The sequence below is a fragment of the Acinonyx jubatus genome, chromosome A1 (genome assembly GCF_027475565.1).
Source record: "Acinonyx jubatus isolate Ajub_Pintada_27869175 chromosome A1, VMU_Ajub_asm_v1.0, whole genome shotgun sequence".
In the NCBI taxonomy this organism is placed as follows: domain Eukaryota; kingdom Metazoa; phylum Chordata; class Mammalia; order Carnivora; family Felidae; genus Acinonyx; species Acinonyx jubatus.
The window spans coordinates 35,523,385-35,543,026 of NC_069380.1; the positions used below are offsets into that span (position 1 = coordinate 35,523,385).

The 19,642-nt window shown below is 36.7% G+C and overlaps 1 protein-coding gene across 4 annotated transcripts in view; it reads right to left on the reverse strand.

Annotated features, from left to right (window-relative positions):
• DIAPH3 (diaphanous related formin 3) overlaps positions 1-19,642 on the reverse strand; it is a 503,888-nt gene that overhangs the window by 331,651 nt on the left and 152,595 nt on the right. For all 4 annotated transcript variants that reach the window (XM_053216218.1, XM_053216210.1, XM_053216209.1 and 1 more), the window contains 5 exons: positions 9,765-9,875; positions 9,360-9,478; positions 8,444-8,560; positions 3,907-4,025; positions 965-1,029 (listed from right to left, as the gene is read on the reverse strand). In XM_053216218.1, coding sequence (XP_053072193.1) covers positions 965-1,029; positions 3,907-4,025; positions 8,444-8,560; positions 9,360-9,478; positions 9,765-9,875 — 531 coding nt within the window. The remainder of the gene's footprint in view (positions 1-964; positions 1,030-3,906; positions 4,026-8,443; positions 8,561-9,359; positions 9,479-9,764; positions 9,876-19,642) is intronic.

Consider the following 19,642-nt stretch of genomic DNA (forward strand, 5'->3'; position numbering starts at 1 on the left):
TACAGAAGTGTAAGATTCGTTCAATATTCACCAAGATCCAGAGAGTTCAAAAACATAGCCTCTTAGGCATGGTAACTGACACACAGTAAAAGTCTATTTAGTGTATGTTCGTCAGGGGCTGGGGGTAGTAATTATCATTTATTCCTCCAATGTGAGAAACCAGCCACACGAATTTAAATCAAAGTGACTGCTTAACATGTGAAGAATCCCACAAAAGCAACATTTTTTTTTTTTTCTAAACAGAAAAAGAGTCGAATAGATACATGCCAAGCAGAGATGAAAGCACAGAACACCACCTTCGAGAACAGTGGGGAACGGCTGGATGGTCAGCAATACTACTGGGCCGAAGCAACCCAACTGGCAATATCAGATACTTCTGACCTATAAAAATGACAGTTTTCTATGTTCACCTAGACCTAATGAAGCAACATGAACCAAAACAGAAAAGTTAATAAAACTTTTCGATATAGGATTTCTTGAGAAATACTCCAATCTTAAAATTTTGACTCTACAAATTTTCTTCAATCACTTATTCATTAAGCGCCCCCCCCTTTTTTTTTTTAATGTTCTGAGGGCAGGAATTGTTCTAGGCGCAGGGACACTGAATAAACAAAATCCTTCAAACAACAACAAAGAAATATCCTTCATAAAGGTTATGCTAGAGGGAGAAATAGACAACACATCCATAGATACACAGGTAAATACATACACCATGTCGCATGTCAGATAACAAATAAAACAGAGGAAAACAAATCACAGACAGGGTCAGGGCTGGGAGTGGAGAGTTAAAATGTTTAAATATAATGGTCTAGGAAATCCTCCTTAAGGATGGCATTTATGCAAATAGCTCAAGGAGGTAAAGAAGAGAGTGGAAACAACAAGCAAAATCCCTGAAGGAGAAGCATGCCTGATGATACGAGGTGGTTCTTCACATAGTCTTGCAAACTTAATCAGAATTACTTACTTTCTTGTAAAGTTCTGATGCTTTCTCTTCAAACTCTTCTAGCTTCGCTTGATCTACGCAAGCATCTAAAATGGCAATGACATTTTTTCCTTAATTCCAGTACTTGTTAAAATCATTATGACTTGAAAAGGTTAGAAAAAGAAAAGAATTAGAAATAGTGTCAGTAATGAAATAAGCAAAACAAAGAAAGCTAATACTGAATGGAAAAGGATTTTCCAAGCATGATACCAAGGCCACAAAGTATAAATGCAAACACGATTACAATTTCAAATTATTGGACAAATGTAACATACAAGACTCAAAAAGTGTCTTTCATCAACACGTAAGTATTTTGAAGGAAGAAGAGAAGATGATAACCAACACAACAATAATGAACAGAAAATTAGCAAAAACAAAATTAATAATTGCTAACATGTATGAACAGGTAGTTCATTTCCCTAATACAAAAATATAAATTTTATTTAATGAAACACAGCAATGATTAAATGATCCATAATGCCAAGTGTCAGAGATGGCACAGAGAAAATGACTTGTCTATGCCATAGAAGTATAATTCATGAATTTTGCTGGTGAGTAACTAGGAAAATATATGTTAAAATTTAAAATATGTATTTTCTTTCACCCAGCAATTGCATTGTTAGGACTTTGCCTTTAAGCAAGAATGTTCATTAAAATGTTGTTAGCCAATATCTGGAAATAAAGGTCCATCAGTAACAGACTGATTAAATAAGCTACGATATAGATCCACATGATGAGACACTACGCAGGAGAAACGATTCACATAGATTCCCCATGCTGTAGCTGATCCTTTATTTAAAAAAAAAAAATTTTAATGTTTATTTATTTTTGAAAGAGACAGAGACAGAGCGTGAGCAGGGGAGGGGCAGAGAGAGAGGGAGACACAGAATCCAAAACAGGCCCCAGGCTCTGATCTGTCAGCACAGAGCCCGACGCGGGGCTCAAACTCACGAACTGTGAGATCATAACCTGAGCCAAAGTCAGACACCCAACCGACTGAGCCACCCAGGTACCCCTCCCTTCTTTCTTTAATAAAAGCAATAAACATGGTTTTAAAAAACATATTACAGAAGGGCTTACAATGAAAAGTAACAACCAAATCACTACATTAAAAACCCAATCCCACTTCCTAAATGAGACCTCTTATGGTTCTTTCTATATTAGATTATTCTGGCAGTTAGTTTCTTAACTCTAAATAAGATGTGTACACCATTATTTCTTGATTCATCTATTTAATACATTATAGATAGCTTCCTATTATAGAAGATGAAAATGGTGTTTCCTGTCTAATCCCATTTGTTTTAATAATTTTGCTTTCTAAATTGCCTGGCTCTGTAGCACTAAATAAATACTTAAACCTCCGATCACTGTTACATAAACAGTATCTACTGATTTCCACTATACTATATAAAGTTATCTTTATTTACTTGCCAACATCTCTCTCCTACAGTTTGGCCCCAGATCCTCACTCACCTATTACTGTAAGTCCTCTGCAGTGTGTCTAAGTTTTCTATAAACATTTAAAATCAACATATACAATGTACTTATTGTAACTATGTAAATATGTTTCACTTATATAGCCAAGCAGTAGTCAAAAAGTCTATTTCCTTCTCAAGAGTTCAATGCTTAAATAAACCTCTCCTCTACTCAAGAAAAAACATTCCTAATGGCCAGGTAGAATAAACTTCCTTTTCAGGTCCTATTCAAAATCATTCCACATTTTAGTTTGCTTTATTTTTCCTCATATCTGTCCCTCCCACTACCAGGAACTTCTAATTACTTCCCTCCAGTGGAGAAAAATGAGCATTTTATCAGTGCCACTAATATAATCTAGTTCTTTTCTCATTCTATACACTCCGTACTTCTTTATGAACTCTAATATATGAAGAAAAACAACCTCAACCTCACACAAAAAATGGCTATTCTTTTTTCATGTTACACCAAAATTTGACATATGGTAACTCCTTGCACATTACTTGCTGTGTGGAATCACCTATCAGTGACTGTTTTGTACTCTGTTACTTCAAAATCCAAGAATTCTTCACCCATGCAGAATGTGTAATCAGGCACGGGAATTTGGAAAAGAGTGGTTTGCGGAGTCACGTAGATTCTCCAAATGTTGACACATCTCATTATACAATATCAAAATAATCCTATGGGTTATTATCATCATTGACCTCACCAGAAAAAAAAATTCGCGTGCTGGAAAGCTGTCAAGCTAACAGTAGCAGATCCAAGTTTTCCAAAACTCAAATTTTTCCCTCAGAGCTTGAATTTTATCATTGGTAACGAATTCTATCAGTCATTTTCCTTGACATTATAGAATTACTTTATTTCCTTTTTAAGAAAGTGTGTGCCAGACAGTCAAGCATGAGTGGCCACAGTTTTTATGACAATCATTCCTTGTAAAAAAAAATCAATTCATCTCGCAATACAAGCACATACGCAGCTATTTGCTCACTGTACTTCAGTATGCAGACGTGTGCTTGACGTGTACAATTCGCTTTGTCACAGGGAATGTTGAAATGATATGTACTCAAGGGGAGATTTTTAATAAAATTAATGTCTTTCAGTTCTTTATCAAGGACACTCAGGTAAAAAAAAAAAAAGGCAGTTTTTATTGCTGTGTTTACTGTGAGGAATTCAAGGACTACTAACATGGTTTGGGGTCACCGCTGTGACTCCTAACTAAGTGCCAGCAGTTGTACTCACCATCCTTGCATCACCAGCACAAATAACAACACAACGGAAAAGGCAAATCATGTCTTAGTGCTGTTATGAAAGCAGTTTTGACTCTTAGGATCCCCTGAAAGGGTATCAAGGGCCTAAGGACTCTACAGGTCACACTAGAACTGACACTGCAGTTAACCTGTGGGGCAAGGGACGATAAAAGGTTTCCATTTAAATATTAGAGAAATACTCACCGACAAACTGACTTAAATCTAAATCTAGTCTCTTTCGATATGAGAAGTCTGGATCCATCCCATCTCTATGCAATACAATCTGAGATACACATTCATCAATTAATTTGAAGTATTGTTGCCTAAAACCAAGAAAAAGAATAAATGCACACTCCATTTATAAGAATAACTTTACATTAAAACAAAGTATTTTGGTAAGCTTGATTTCAAGTTCAATAATTTATCTTTGTATAGTGTCAACAACTGACATGACAGATTTAACATGGGAGTGAGGGTAAATACAACAGTCATCGCTTTCCTTCTTCTAATGACATTATGACATTAAGTTTTTACACTCTTTTAGCACATACAGTATTTTAATGATGATTTGCTTACAAAAGTCAGAACCTTGACTTAATTAGCAATAAAAAAAAAAGCACTGAGATGAAGTGATAGGTGCTTAAAAGCAGTCCTCAACAGAGATCAACCTACCACTGTACAATACTGAAATATCTACCATTAATTCATTTTATTAATACAAGCCAAAATATATCCATTTTTTTCAAAAAAAATTATCTAGGTCTTAAAACTATACAGTTTACTACTTTAAGAATGTTTGCGGAGTCCAATTAAAAACAGATACTGTAAAATATATACAGTACCAAATGAATATTTCGTACTCAAAACACAACTCAAAACACAATTTTTTTCAAAAATTAGAGTTTAAATAAATGCCCAAATAGGGATCACGTTGTCACTACAGGTTTTAGTCCACCTATGTTCGTCATAAGCAAAAGAACCTCCCTTAAAACTTAAGCCAACAAGGGGAGCCTGGGTGGCTCAGTCAGTTAAGCATCTGACTTGGGCTCAGATCATGATCCCACGGTTTGTGAGTTCGAGCCCCAGTTCGGGCTCTGTGCTGACAGCTCAGGGCCTGGAGCCTGCTTCGGATTTGATGTCTCCCTCTCTCTCTCTGCTCCTCCCCTGATCACACTGCCTCTCTCTCTCTCTCAAAAATAAATAAAACATAAAAAAAAATTTAAAAAACAAAACTGAAGCCAATCAATTTAAAATATCTAGATTTTATTAACAAAACCAAACTAAAATGACAGAAAGGGTGGGTGCTATCTCAATGAGGTCAGTCCTTCATCCCCAGCCACCCCTACAACTTCTTTGTTCCCTCAGTGACTTTTTGCACACATTTCCTCTCCAAATCTTTCTCACCATGTAAGTGATGGCGCTTCTATTCACTAGAGCTTCTTCTCTACTGCCTTGAATCTACTTACCTCACACCTCATAAATGACCCATTATGCAGAATAAAATCCAAAATAACTGAACATTAGCAAAGACAAAAGATGGTCATCGACTGTCATCAACTAAAAATGTTTAAGACAGTGTTCTTGGGTACATGTCAAAGCAAGAAGGTACTACCATGCTTTCCTCAATGTTCTACACTGCTTCCAAAAATATAGTCTCCCATTCCCTACTATCTTGCCATAACAACCACATGTACAATTAAGGTACATAAATTGCACACACAGGCACGAAATATCAATCACGTTTGAAAATCAAGACGGAGCATTCTATTTCTTTTTTACTCTTATTCAACGTTATCCTAGTGTTCTTTTAATATAAACATGTTTTAAATTAACAACATAGGTTAATTTGTGGACTTAATAACATAGGTTATTAATTAATAACATAGGTTATTTTGTGGACTTTTTAAATAAATCATTATTTCAGTAAATGTTTTCTCACCTCCACAGCTCCCAATGATAAGCTCACTTACAAAGTAGCTGAAATTTCTTGCAAAATCTCTTTCAAGGCAACACTAGCAAAATAATAATGTACTTCTGGATTCTAGAAATGTGCATCCAGAAAATAATCACCCTGAGCAATATTGGTGAGTTAGTGAATATGTCAGAGGAATATGTAAATAACCTAATTAAGGGATGAACATAAGTTGTCATTACTTCACTGATATGTCATTTTTCTTGGAGGAATTTTAAAATCATCTTCACTTTCTCTTTAGTATTTTTATCAAATATCAGAAATTATCTCCCATGCACGTTCAACTAGGCAAATATTTTGCACATGGTAAGCCATTAAGTATTTGTTAGAGAAATGAATTTGATCTCCCACTCCACACTCCAATATTCTTTCCACATTTCATTTTTCTTGGGGGCAGGGGTTACCTTGCATGTACATTCTCCAACTGAGTTCCATTTCAGTAAAATTTCCTTTCGTCCCAAATGTGAACGTGAGAAAATTTTCTTATTTTCCTATCGGCTAATTCTTTTAAACGGGACTATCTTGCATTCTAAAGCAAAGCAATTTCTAAAAATCTGAAAACATTTATTTATATCAATAGGAATTAAGAATGTTCATTCAACAAAAGGTGTTCAGATAATCAAAGATTTTTAAAAGGTAAAGTCCACGTCCATCGGAGACAGTGAAAATCAACCAACCAACAAAAAACCATGAAGCTAAAACCAAAAGAGCAAGACTCACAGAACTGCACACCAAAAAGTTTTACTGTATTTAAATAAAAAGCTAAATAATTTTTAAATGAATGAAAAACTATCTAAATGATCATAATCTGCCACAATCTTATAATAAAAATATATTCTCTGTAGGAATAAATAACAACAATAACCACCTATGAGAATTTGGGAACATGGGGGAAAAAAAACCCAGATGGAATGGTCTTGATTACAGAAATCATAGGAAGAATGACGCCTTCACAGCAACCATACGTGAAACAAAGACCAAGGTCCTGGGGCCTAAAGAGTCCACGAAGAATGCAACATACGTAAGTATCAAGTTAAAAACGTGATACTTGAAAAATGACCAAAATAACTAACATCACTTTGGTGCGGCTACAGTTTAATATTTCTCTGAGACTCTTAATTCCACTGAAGTAACAGGATTGCCTGAGCATGCCCCAGGAGAGTTGTGCTTTTCAATCTATTTTAAAGGTAGACACAACCGCGTGGCCTTCTGCAGCACAGATTAAGGGATTAGGGTAAAAATGAAGGGATCATAAGTAATATAGAACCCCCTCTGGCAGCATTAAGACACATTCAAAACTTTGAAAGCAAATAATATTCTTGAATTCTTGAAAACTCCAGCAGCACCAAGCAATCAGAGGTTGACAGGACCAACCATATAGGGATCAAGAAAAGGACAGGGTTGGAGCGCCTGGGTGGCTAAGCATCTGACTTCGGCTCAGGTCATAGTATTGCTGTCCATGAGTTTGAGCCCCACACTGGGCTCTGTGCTGACAGCTCAGAGCCTGAAGCTTGCTTCAGATTCTGTCTCCCCCTCTTTCTGACTCTCCCCCACTCTCACTCTGTCTCTCTTAAAAAAAAAAAAAAAAAAAAAAGGACAGGTTTACTTTAGAGTAAATGGAAGCTTCAAATTTAAATACATGTGGGGAAAAATACAGTTTTATAACTAGCAAGTACCTCTGATATTTAAAAATATTAATCAATGTACTATTTTGATTTTAATTAATGTATTCATATTTGTATTAATATTTTTGTCAATGTATTACTGTTTATTTTATATTAGTATGTTTGTGCTGCAAAAGGAGGAGATAAGATGGGCGATCTGTGCTCATCCCAAAGAACATAAACTTTTTTTTTTCTTTGACTCTTATTCTATTCACTTGTCAGATATATCAAAAGCCTGAATTACACCCTCCGACATCAACCAGGGGACACAGCCCAAATGAGACATCTCTAGCAAATTCTTCCACATGAAAGCAGAGTAAGAAACGACACGTTACCCAAAGTATTTGAGAATGGAATCTCAGCAAAGCTAAATTAAATGCACCAAAAATGGTTTTATATTCAAGGATCTCCACTTTCCTCATAAAACAGTAACAAAGTAGAAAGCAGATATAGAGAGCATTTACTGAGCATACACCAGGTGCCCAGATATTTGGCTAGGAGATTTATCCATGCTACTATGTGTCACCTTCAGAACCACCTAGGAACGTAGGTGTTAATATGCTTGCCCAGCTACAGATAGATAAGGTACAGATGGAATAAACAATTTGTTAAACTCAAGATGGCTGAGATATAATCTAACTTGAATGTTATTTGTCTAGCTTTTCTGATACATTAGCAACATTAAGTGCAACTGTATTACCCAGGCACTTTCTAGCTACTTAAATACTAATAAAAACAATGTTTACTGCCTTTCATGTAACTTATAAAAAGAAACTTATCAACCCCATTCCTACTACCTAAAGACTAATGAGAAAACATTATCCATCACAAGATAAATTAGTAATTTGTTGCTAGTTCGCATTTTTTATTCAGATGAAAACTTGGTAACAAGAATCTGTGCAGCTTACAAAATAACAGTAATATCATTTTACTGTCATCGGTCTTAATATATGCCCAGAAGAAATGCCACATTCCATGAGTCAGTATTAAGACAGAAATAAAAATCTGAAAATTATGAGCTTGCCCAAATCAAACATCAAGTGAATTTCACAATTAATAGAATTTTATTAGTGAAATTTAACATTAGAACATAGCTTCCTCTTACCTTATAAAATAATCATTTCGAATCAGCAAAAGATGCTGAAGAATGGAAATAAAATATCCTTCCGCTCTAGTTTCCTTAACTGTGTTCCACACCATGTTGTAAATATCATATGCTTCAGTACATTGATTAAGGAATATGTGAATTTATTTATTCTCTACACCAAACAACCAATAACACAGCACAGAATCTGTTCTGTAAGGCTTCAAAAGATTATTGTGTGTCTTACCCCATACCATCATGTATACTCAACATATGGTACCACACAGGTAGTTAGGATTGAAGTAGAGGAAAACTGTATGCAAATGGTAACTTCACCTGGCACTGTCTTCTCCTCCAAAATCAACTCCAACCATTTGCCTCTCTCAAGCCAAGATGTTTCGGGTGGCAAGGGTAACAGGCAGCTGGTTGGAAATACCATATTAGGTGTACAGAGTGCCCTAACCAAGAGAGATGGTGCCAGGCATTATCCACCATGGGGAAGCCCCAGTGGAGGACAGGAACCTGGTGGATTTCTGGAAAAGCACAGAGATCTGCAGACCCACAGAGTTAACAAAGGCCCATAGGGGTGTGCACCCAAGGTGTAGGACAGGAGCCAATAGGCTAATGCTAGAGAGCACTAGAGGAGGGGGAGGTGCCACACATGAGAAGAAAAAACAACACACTGTACACATACACAAGAGGCCTCATGGAATTTGTGGGTTGGAACATCCATTTCCATATGCATGGACTCAGAAAAACACACATGAAACTATTAAGAAAAGTTTATATGAAAATCAATCTGATTCATAAAGATTTGGCTTTATACTGTTTATACAGAAATGGCTTCAGAAGTTTAGTATCTTGGGGTGTGAAGTTTGCTTGTTTGGGGTTTAGCAACAATTTTACATAGGTCAGTAACTTCAGAACAAAAGGATATTCAAGCTCAGCTCTAATCTCTTCAAGGCGATGGGAGAGCTCAAGCAAATCTTCTTCTTTATGCTCATCAAAGACTTTAAGTTGGATATCCAAGCCATCATTCTTCAGACATTTTAAATTCTAGAGATATGAAAGAGAAATGACAATTAACGGTTTTATTTTTAATAATGCAAAAAGGTTAATGAAAAACATATAAACAATAAACCAACCATTTGACTTGATTTACAGCATTCAAACACTTAAAGTGTTAATACTCCAATCTTATCTATATTTCAAAAATAGATTTTTATACTCAAGCCTTTTTCCCCCGCAGATAAATTATTCTTGAAGGTAATTTATCTAAATTTCCCCCTATTCAAGTACTCCTCTAATTTAAATATTAATAAGGAGACTGCAGGGCACTTACTGGCAATATCTCTTTCAATCCACAACGCATAAATTCATTTCTGATGTGAAGCCTGAAGTCCAAATCATCAGGAGATGTAACAAGGGCATTGATGAGTTGCATACATGCTACCTACAATAGATTGCATGGTGAGACTTAAGCTTGGATTCCAACATTAAAGAAAGAGGAATACAACTGAAACATGAAGGTTTTGTTCCAAGAATCATTAAATACCTTTCTTCCCAGGAGAATCTATTAGAACAATAATTTGTATGTAAATTATTTTAGTCAATTAAAATTCAATAAGAAATATAGTTTCGGTGGGGTTTTCTTCTTTTTTATTTGTTTGGGGGGTTTTTTGTGGGAGAGGAGAGAGAAACATTAGGCACTGGAGCTGTTCCATAAAAATTTCACTCTAGCCAAAAGTTCAGCTCTTATCCAAGAAAATCACTCCATGCTATACGTGCATACAACATAAACTGAATGTCCTAGTAGAAAAATTATAGATCTCTGTTGGATAGGTAATACTTACCTGACATAGTAAAGTAACTTGCCATTCATGGAGAGAAACCCAAAGTTTCAAACACTTCAAGGTCAGCAAGTGTCGTGAATCTGGTCAATGGGGTTGTTATAACTATCTTATTATCACTGCACAATTAATTACTAGAATTAACCAGGCAATGGTTCTTACACTTTCGCAAGAATTAAAAAATTATATAGGTCATGTTTATTCCAAAGGCATAAAGAAATAACATAGCTAATTAAATCATTTAGTATATACCTTAAGTGCTAAAAATGTAAAAATCACTATACTTTCCAGTTATTTAACACCCCAAATTTCAAACTGGATATGCATTTTTTTTTTGTATCCCTGGCTAAAACCTATCTTTCATTATCTGAAATCCATATAATGGAAGCAAGAGAGACTGGAAGCAAAAGAGATGGTCTCTAGAGAAGTGAAGAACTCTTTGTTGTTGATGATGATGCTATTTTTCTGTCTACACTCTACCAGAGTCTTAACAAGAATGACTGGCCTACTGATCAATATGTTTAACCTCATGCTGTTCCCTAAATTGTCCTTTTTCCATCCCTTGAGGCAAGGTTTATATGAATTTAAAATGTCTCTTTTGGATTAAGACACCTCCAGGGGTCTCAGGTCCTGCTGGTTGAAATATATCGTAATTATTGTATTTGATGTCTAAATACTAAAATCTGACCAGCATGCCTCTACTGTCAAAACTTAAGACTATTTAAACGGGAGGAAGGAAATGTGCCAGAAGATAAATAGAGAAAAGGGAAATACTTAGAATAAAAAAAAGAATCAACTTAAAAACAGAGGCTACCTTTCCAGTACACATTCACTCAGCTGTAACTGGTTCATGTCACAAGGTTTAAAATACTCTTTCCACCTCCCTGTCATTCATTACCCAGTACCGACAAAAATACCTTTTCAGCAATAGTATAGACTTTTAAAAGATCTCAAAGAACATTTAAATAATATTTCTCTACATTTGAGCAAATAAATTAGTATTAATCACGAGGTTTCTGGAAAAGATGTAAATTATAAAGGGCTCAATGCAGCAAAAATAGCAGCATAAAAATTAGCAGGAAATAGGATCTAAATGTAAAGTAAATATGTGTAGAACAATAGCAGCATGAAATTGAAGAGAAAGAAGGGAAAAGGATAATCCACATTCTTTCCAGGAAGTATCCTAAAGGGCAATTTTCTATAAAAGGAAAAACAGAAAATTGACTTAAGCTGAAATAATGAATTTAAGTTCATTATCTAAAATCCCTTCCCAATTCTAATGGTAATTTGCCATTATCATGACCTATAACCGCTCTTAAATTGATGTCATGTAAACACAGGCCTAGGAAAATATGCAAATACACAGCAAAATGTAATGTTTCCTTATAGACAAAAAAAATTCTGTAATCAAGGTAAGGACCAAAGAGTTCCTTCTAGGTTTTTAAAAATGTATACTCAGACATAAAGACTTGTTTTATCACACAATTTCAAACTAATATAGCATGCCGGCAGAAGCAGGGGCCAATATAGCATCTATGTCATAGAAATCAATTCCTACAGACAGTGGAAAAGGCTCACGAACTATGAAGGTGAACAGGATCATGCTGCCTGTCCTCATGAAGACAATAGATCAATGATAAAAATATACTATGTAGAAGAGATATGTTCCATATATACTGGGAATGTGTAGAAACCAAATAAAAACAAGGACAGCTGGGTAACGGCATTGACTCTTAAAGATAAATAGGAAGGCAGCCTGATGAAGTGAAGGACTGAGATGAGATGTTCTCAGCATCTAAGGAATTAACCGGTTAGAAAACCTGGGCCCTGGGCCCTTCCGTTGCATTACAAAGGGTTCAGGAGAGAGTGGCTCCAGGAGTCACTAGAGATGAGGTTGGACAAGGACACAGGCCAGATGAGGCACAGCTTTGTATGCCAAGTCAGAAAGTTCAGGTTCAACTGGAAATAGGAGAAACTACAAGGAATGTAAAGGAGAGGCAACAGTAGAGGTAATAATATTAGTTAAGAAACTATTGTAGAAGCAACTTTAGTGAGCAATGATGAGAGCTTGAACATTTGAAATCTATGAAAACTGACAGAATTTGATGGCTGGGTGGACATGGGGTAGAAGAAAAGAATTCGTGAGATCCCCTCTCCTTTGCTCTTCAACTAGACAAGAGGAGGTACCATTAACAAAGCTATAAAGTACAAGGAAAGAAAGAGGTGGGCGGGGGTGCTATTTCAAGTGTTAGTTAAATTCTATTTAGTTATCACATATGGTAAAATTGATTTCAGGCATAAAATTTAATGTTTCATCACTTACATTTAACACCCAGTGCTCATTTGAACAAGTGCCCTCCTTAGTACCCATCACCCATGCTGTCCATTCCCCACCCACCTCCCTCCATCAACCCTGTTTGTTCTCAATAGTTAAGAGTCTCTTACGATTTTTTTTCCCCTTCCCCTATGTTTCTCTTTTGTTTCTTAAAGTTCACAAATGAATGAAATTCTATGGTATTTGTCTTTCTCTTATTTCACTTAGCATAATAGGACACAAAAATACAGATTTCAAGGGGCACACACAATCTGATATTTATAGAAGCATCATCAACAACAGCAAAATTATGGCGTCCAAATGTCCATCAACTGATGAATGGATAAAGAAGATATGGTGTGTGTATATACATATACAATGGAATATTACTCAGCCAACAAAAAGAATGAAATCTTGCTATTTGCAACAGTGTGGATGGAGCCAGAGTGTATTACACTATGAGAAATGGGTTTCAGAGGAGAATAGAATAAACCCTGCTTTTAAAATTCTGAGATTAAAATGTACATTAGGAATCATTAATACATTAAAAAAAAAATGTTTAGCTATTGGGTACCTAGCCTGTGTCAGCAGGGGATATTAACAGAAGCTCAAGGAAATAATGGCATTGTGATATTCATCATAAAAGAATCACCATCCTGTTTCATGTTCCCAAAGTGTAGCATATACGATTTTCATTAATTTGTATTTAGCATTCTAATTGTTTAATAGCGTGACAAAATCTATCTCCCTATGAAGTGGATGAGGGTAAGAAAACAGAGCTTCTGCCTTCCTGGAAACATCCTAATTTAACTAAAGCCTCTATCTTTGGGCATCAGAATGCAGAATTCACTTTCTGTTTACTAGCTCAACCATTTCATTCCCTCAAAGTCTATTTATTGGTGCCCCCTCAGCACTTCTCAGTAGTAGGGATATAGCTATGAGAAAAGATAAAAATCACTATCTGAAATGAGAGTCAAGATTGACTCCAAGGTTTTTTTTAGCTTGGGCAATTCAAAGGATGGAATTATCATTTATTAAGGTAGAAAATAAATCATTCATTAAGATGGGAGAAAGAGGCTTGGAACGACAGAAAAGGGGAGTTGGGTTAGAAATACATTTTAGTGATGAGCATCGAAATAAAGTGGAGAAGAAAACTGGATATAGGACAGCCAGGTTCAAGAAAAAGATGACCACAGCAACTGTACATAAAAATCAAGGTCTTGCATAGAACCATCTAGGAGTAGTAGAAAGGAAAGGTGACATACAGGAACTGATGGGGCATTTCAATGGCAGGTTTTGCTTTCAAGGGTGGGCAAATAAAGGAAAAAGGCATCTGGGCACCTGGATGGCTCAGGTGGAGGAACGTGTGACTCTTAGTTTTTTGGCTCAGGTCATGAGCTCCTAGTTTCATGAGTTCAAGTCCTGCATCTGGCTCTGCACTAGCAGAATGGAGCCTGGTTGGGATTTTCTATCTCCCTCTCTGCCCCTCCCCACTCACGCTGTCTCTATCTCTCTCAAAATAAATAAGTAAACTCAAAAAAAAAAAAATTTTAAGTATAAAATGCATCAAAAAGGTAGAAGAAAAATAAGATTGTGGTGCTCAGGAAATATGGGAGGAAAAGTTTCTCAACAGAGAGGGTGATCAACTCAGTCAGAGGCTCTAATAGGTCAAATAAGATGACCAATAAATTAACATTGGCTTTGGCAAATTGGTGACTTGATAAGAACAGTTTCTATAAAAAGACAGAGTTGCTGTCCCAAGTAGGACAACACTTGCCTTCTCATGGGTACCATATGCAATCAGCAAACAAAAGCATACCAATAAAATCGGCACTAAAATATTCTTCTCCTTGCTCCAAGCACATCTTTATACTTTAGAAATACTGGTTATTAACCTTTGGTTTCAGCGAGTAAGGCACTTCTCTTTAGGTGTTAAAGCATGGACTCAGTTCTGATGATTCGGAAAGCAAATACTGTAAGCTCATTTTGTTACTCTTACCTTAATTATCAAAAAGGAGGCTTGCATGAAATAAAGTATTTAACAAAAGTTATAGGTGGAGGAGTGTGTGTATGTCCATCTAGGGCTTAGGATGGCTGAAGGTTTCCTCAAGAGCAGCAGCAAACAGAAGGTGCACTGTAAGGACTGGGGCTGGCAAAGCCCACAGACAAAGATGAGGAAAATGCACAGCCAGAGCTGTAATTATAAATAGTGAGAGAAATGTAAACAGTGCAGGAGACTAGAAGGCACAGACACGCAACAGGGGGCAAAGTAAATAAACCGTAAACAGAAATCTCAAAGACACTCAATATGAGGAATAGAGCTGTTCCAAGGCAATCTTAGGAACAAAGCAAATGATCAAAGAAAAATCATTCGACCTGGAAAAAGGTTAATCGGCAAGACAAAGAAAGAAAGATGCCCCATGTACATCACTCCAGCAGCAAAGCAGCTTTCTGCCCTTGAAAACAGGCAGGTTTCCTCTAGTACACAATTGCACTATGGCTAATTATCACTATGCTGAACACAAATATGAGGAGAAAAAACCACTTTATGCATTTTTAAACTTCGAACAAGCACCTATGACCCTTTTGCAAAACTCCAAGCACAAAATTCAAGGGACCCTAACAGGTGTGATGCCTGAGGCCCAACCATAAAAGCTCATCCAAGTTTTTCGAAGGCCATCACAGAAAATGCCTTCTCCATGATTGTGCCGAAGGAACTGAGAAGATATCTGAAAGCCAAAGCAAGCATATTCTTTAGAAAGCTCATACTTTAAAAACAAAACACAAAACAAAAAAGAAAGCTCACACTTCAGTCAACATGTTCATTCTAAACACAAGTAGATGTTTTTACAAGTAAAACGATGGCTATATGACACTGAAAATATATCAGCTGCACAAGCTAAATTCACATTATAAACAAGTACCAGTCAAGTACTTAACATAGAAATTCTATCGGAATCTGTGAATAATTATTACATGGGCTTGGAAGATACAACTTAGTCTGCTCTCCATCTTTCCTAACCCATTGCTGAAATCATTTGTTTTTCTTTGCACAAATTTCATATTTCTCAAGTTAAAATGAGTAAATGATGCTTACAGATGAAGTTCCCCTCTACTGCAGACAAACTCCAAAGAATTTAAAAAGCACTGCATTAATTCAGAATAAAAACTAACCAGACAGTTCAGTGCTCTGTCAATTATAGACACAAAGAACAACTCAGAGTCCAAGGTACCTGCATAGAACCCACACAAACACAGAGAAATAAACTGCAGGATTCAAGAGGCTACGATTTATATGTATAGAAATACTGGAAAAACAAATGGATTTTTAAATATTTATTCAGAAACTTCCCTCTGAAACAGCACTAATTTCTTCTGTGTCCTCTCATGCATTTTGCTGTACGCCTTAACTACTGCATTTTTCTAATGAAACATTAGCTATCTTCAGATTCCCAAGTATAAGCTTCTTAAGGGCAGGAGTATACCTCTTTATGGTCCTAGTATAATTCAGCACACAGCAGTCACTGAATAATAAACTAATTGCTTAATTATGAAACTCTGTGCAGTTACCTCTGAAGCATGAGGTAAGTTTATCTTTCTGGCAATCTACTATAGCATAAGTGAATAAATTTATTATGTAAACTCAGAAAATTGGCAGTATGTGCTAGACAAAAATGTTCGCCACAATTTAAGTGTGTACTTAAATTAAGTGTGTTCTTAAGTGTGTACTCCATATGACAATATGAGGTCACATTAGATTGTCCCACTATGTTTCTTTAATGTCTTCGCTTAATGGCCTATTATTTACCAGTCCATTTTAATACATTTAACCTTTTGATTCATATTGACATATGAACCCTACTGATGTAAACCTCAATAGAAGTAGTCAAAACAGAGAGGAATTAAACTGATCTCTGCATCCTTCTGGAATGCCTCCACAATAATCCTAAAAATACATTTTCTATACTCTCTGTTCTTCATTTGGGTCCTTCATTAACGGTGAGAATAAGTTATCTGAAACTGAAAACTTCGGTTAGTAATTTTGTGGGGGAGGGTGGAGATACTTGAAACAAGACAAAGTAGTAAATTAAGGTAGGACTATTTATTATAATGAGGACTTTATTTGGTCTTAAGCAAAATTAAACTTGAGAATATTTTGAGCATTTCAGGGGTACGGAAAAGAAAAGAAACAGAAGCAAATAAACTTGACTGTATCTAAAAGGGTATTTTAACCCATGATTTGTTTCAATGTTCTATTTCTCAATTATTGTCTAATAACAGATTTCAAGGTACAGTGACTATAACTCAATTAAAGGTAATTTTTCCTACTTTGAGACATATTAAAATGTGATCCAATCAATTTTACAAATATCTATTCTGTATTTGAACTCAATAAAATCCAGAAATTGAAGAGGCTTTTTTTATTTTGTTTTTAAGAGAAACTGTGTCTTTACAACATCCATGGGAATGCAGTTCCTTGACTGCAGGGAGTATAAATGACTAACAGCCCAGCCCCAGCTGCTCCCTGTGAAATCCATCTCAAGATTTGAGTCAAACCCACACTTCCCACCGGCTTCTCCCAGCCAATGTCTGCACACAGCAAGAATACTGAGACAGGACATGAAGGGCTTTGACTTGAGGATTCCCCAACCACATTGCCAAGTTCTCCCGGAACTGCACAGCAGCCTAAGATACTTCCCCCAAGCCTCCTTCCTTCTCTCCTCCAGCTGGGGTCAAGTGTGCACTGAGCTGGACATCTCCCCACCAGCCCTCTCCAGATCTCTAGTAGGCATTTCCCCTAGCTCCTTGCTGATCAAATCACTTGCTTCTCAAAGGACCTAGATTAACATAGCCTTGTTCTACAAAGCAAGTTGCGGAGAATATCATTTTCAATTTTTCTGATTCCTAAGTATTATAAATGAAACTTGTTTTGTAACAGAGATTTTCACTTTTTCTTCTTGTTGTCTAAATGTGAGCACCCTATCCACTTTAGTATGTAAGCATGAGACATTCGTTAACACCATGTGCATGCCAGGTGTCTGAATATGTTTGAGACCTTATTTTCCTCTTGTAACAGTTCTTGAGACAACAAAGACCTGGATTATATTTCTCCCTTTTGCTTCTTTGGACATTTCCGGGTAGAGCAATATCTATGGGAATCCTAGAAAGACATATCTATCATTCATCCCAGTCCACCGAATCCTGGAAGGATATAATCTACTACTCTTGTCCACTGTCCACTCAGTCTGTAATTAAGGTAGAGAAAAATACTCTGTAGTACAGCATGAACCAAAACTAATGAAGGATGCATTCCGTTCTATCTACACCAAGGTACGATGAACGACAGGAAAAACAATAAGAGCATCAGACTGAAGAATAAGAGGGTGACAAGAGAAGGTTTATTGGTCTGCTCCCCATTGCATGACAGTGCACCACCATGGGTCTCTTACATTTCTGCATGCATTGCAAGCCAAGGCACTGACTGCCGTTCTTCTGGATGAACTTTTCAAGGAAGTTTGAACAGCAAATGGGTAGGCATGCTTCATGTCCAGTCTAATAAAGATAATGTCTCTTTGGAGCAAAAGGCAGGCACAATTACAACCCATTATAAAAGATTAGGATTTCCTAAATTCAGAGTTCCTGTCCTGTAGCACAACCTGGCATCCCCACCCTATCTTTAGACTCTCCAAAACCAAGGCCTGCACTCAATTTAATCCTGAACTGGGAATCCTACTGTTTATCAGACAATTGGGAGGCCACGTTTTAAGCACTATTACCCGTTAGCCCCCTATTTGATAAAGATCCCATTTGGGGGGCTCCAATAACTATAAACAATGCTTTCATTCCAGAAGCACCATGTAGACATTCAAGACCACACATCTTATGAAGAAGCAAGGCATTAACTTGCTTGTCTCTCGAAAAACACCAACTTTCACCTTAGAGGTGATCATAAGAGATGTTCAAGTGTTTAAGCAAACGCTAGCGGTACACCGTGCAGTCCTCAGACAACCATGACAAGCTCACTCTCCAACTGAGGCTACCGTTGGTCCTGGAGAAAAAAGTTATTTATGTGTACATGCAGGCAGTTATCCCTATGATGGGAATCACCCAAGTGGAAAAGGCGCTAAGAAATCTGTCCCCAATTTTAGTTGACATTATCAATGATACCACACATTAGCCCCAGAAAGCACTCAGATTCAACTCACTAGCCAGGGTTGTTATGGATAAAAGTATTGCCCTAGACTTCCTTCTTGCTGAACCAAGGGAAGTCTGTGCAATCACTAATATGTCATTCTGTACCTGACTACCTCAGACAAGGTGGAAAAACCAACAGAAAAAAATTAAGAAAAAAGCCTCCTGGTATTTAAAGTCAGACCTTGATGGTCTGTGGGGTTTGTTTAGCTGACTGGATCTAGGACCTGGAAGGCCTGGCTGAGGTCCATATGACAGGTTAGCCTCAACTTGCTGCTTAGAGTACGGCTGACCAAGAGCTTCAATTAAATACTCTGAGATAAACTGAAGAGATTTCGTCATAGCTTTTATCAATCAAAATAAGCGCTGCCTGTGATGGAAGAGTTGAATTCCCTAAACTCAAGGTTTCTCTCCTAAAACACAAACCACTGCAACTGGAAACTGGGGCTGATACAAAGCTGTACTTGAGCCACTACTATTGCTGTGGGTAATGAAGTCCTTTGTTTTCGACCCAGGCATTTATGTCTTCTCATAGCATGCATAAGACTAACATGGCAGACTAACACATTAACTTATAAGTGACACAAAATCACAGACCCTTCATCTTCTTGACACTCCCCACCCATGAGTCCAAGAGGACTGAAAGAGGAAGACATCATAGGAAAAAATGTAGCACGCTGTCACCACAGGCCTGAGAACACGTACACAGAAGCAAAGCCAAACATCTACCCAAAAAAAACTCAAGGATTACCACCCTTTGATTCCTTTCCTGACAAAAATCTACCACAATTCAAACAGTCCTCCGACCAACAGCAAGGCTTTGGACAAATTCTTTAGAATCCAGATAATGTTTCGATACTCTAG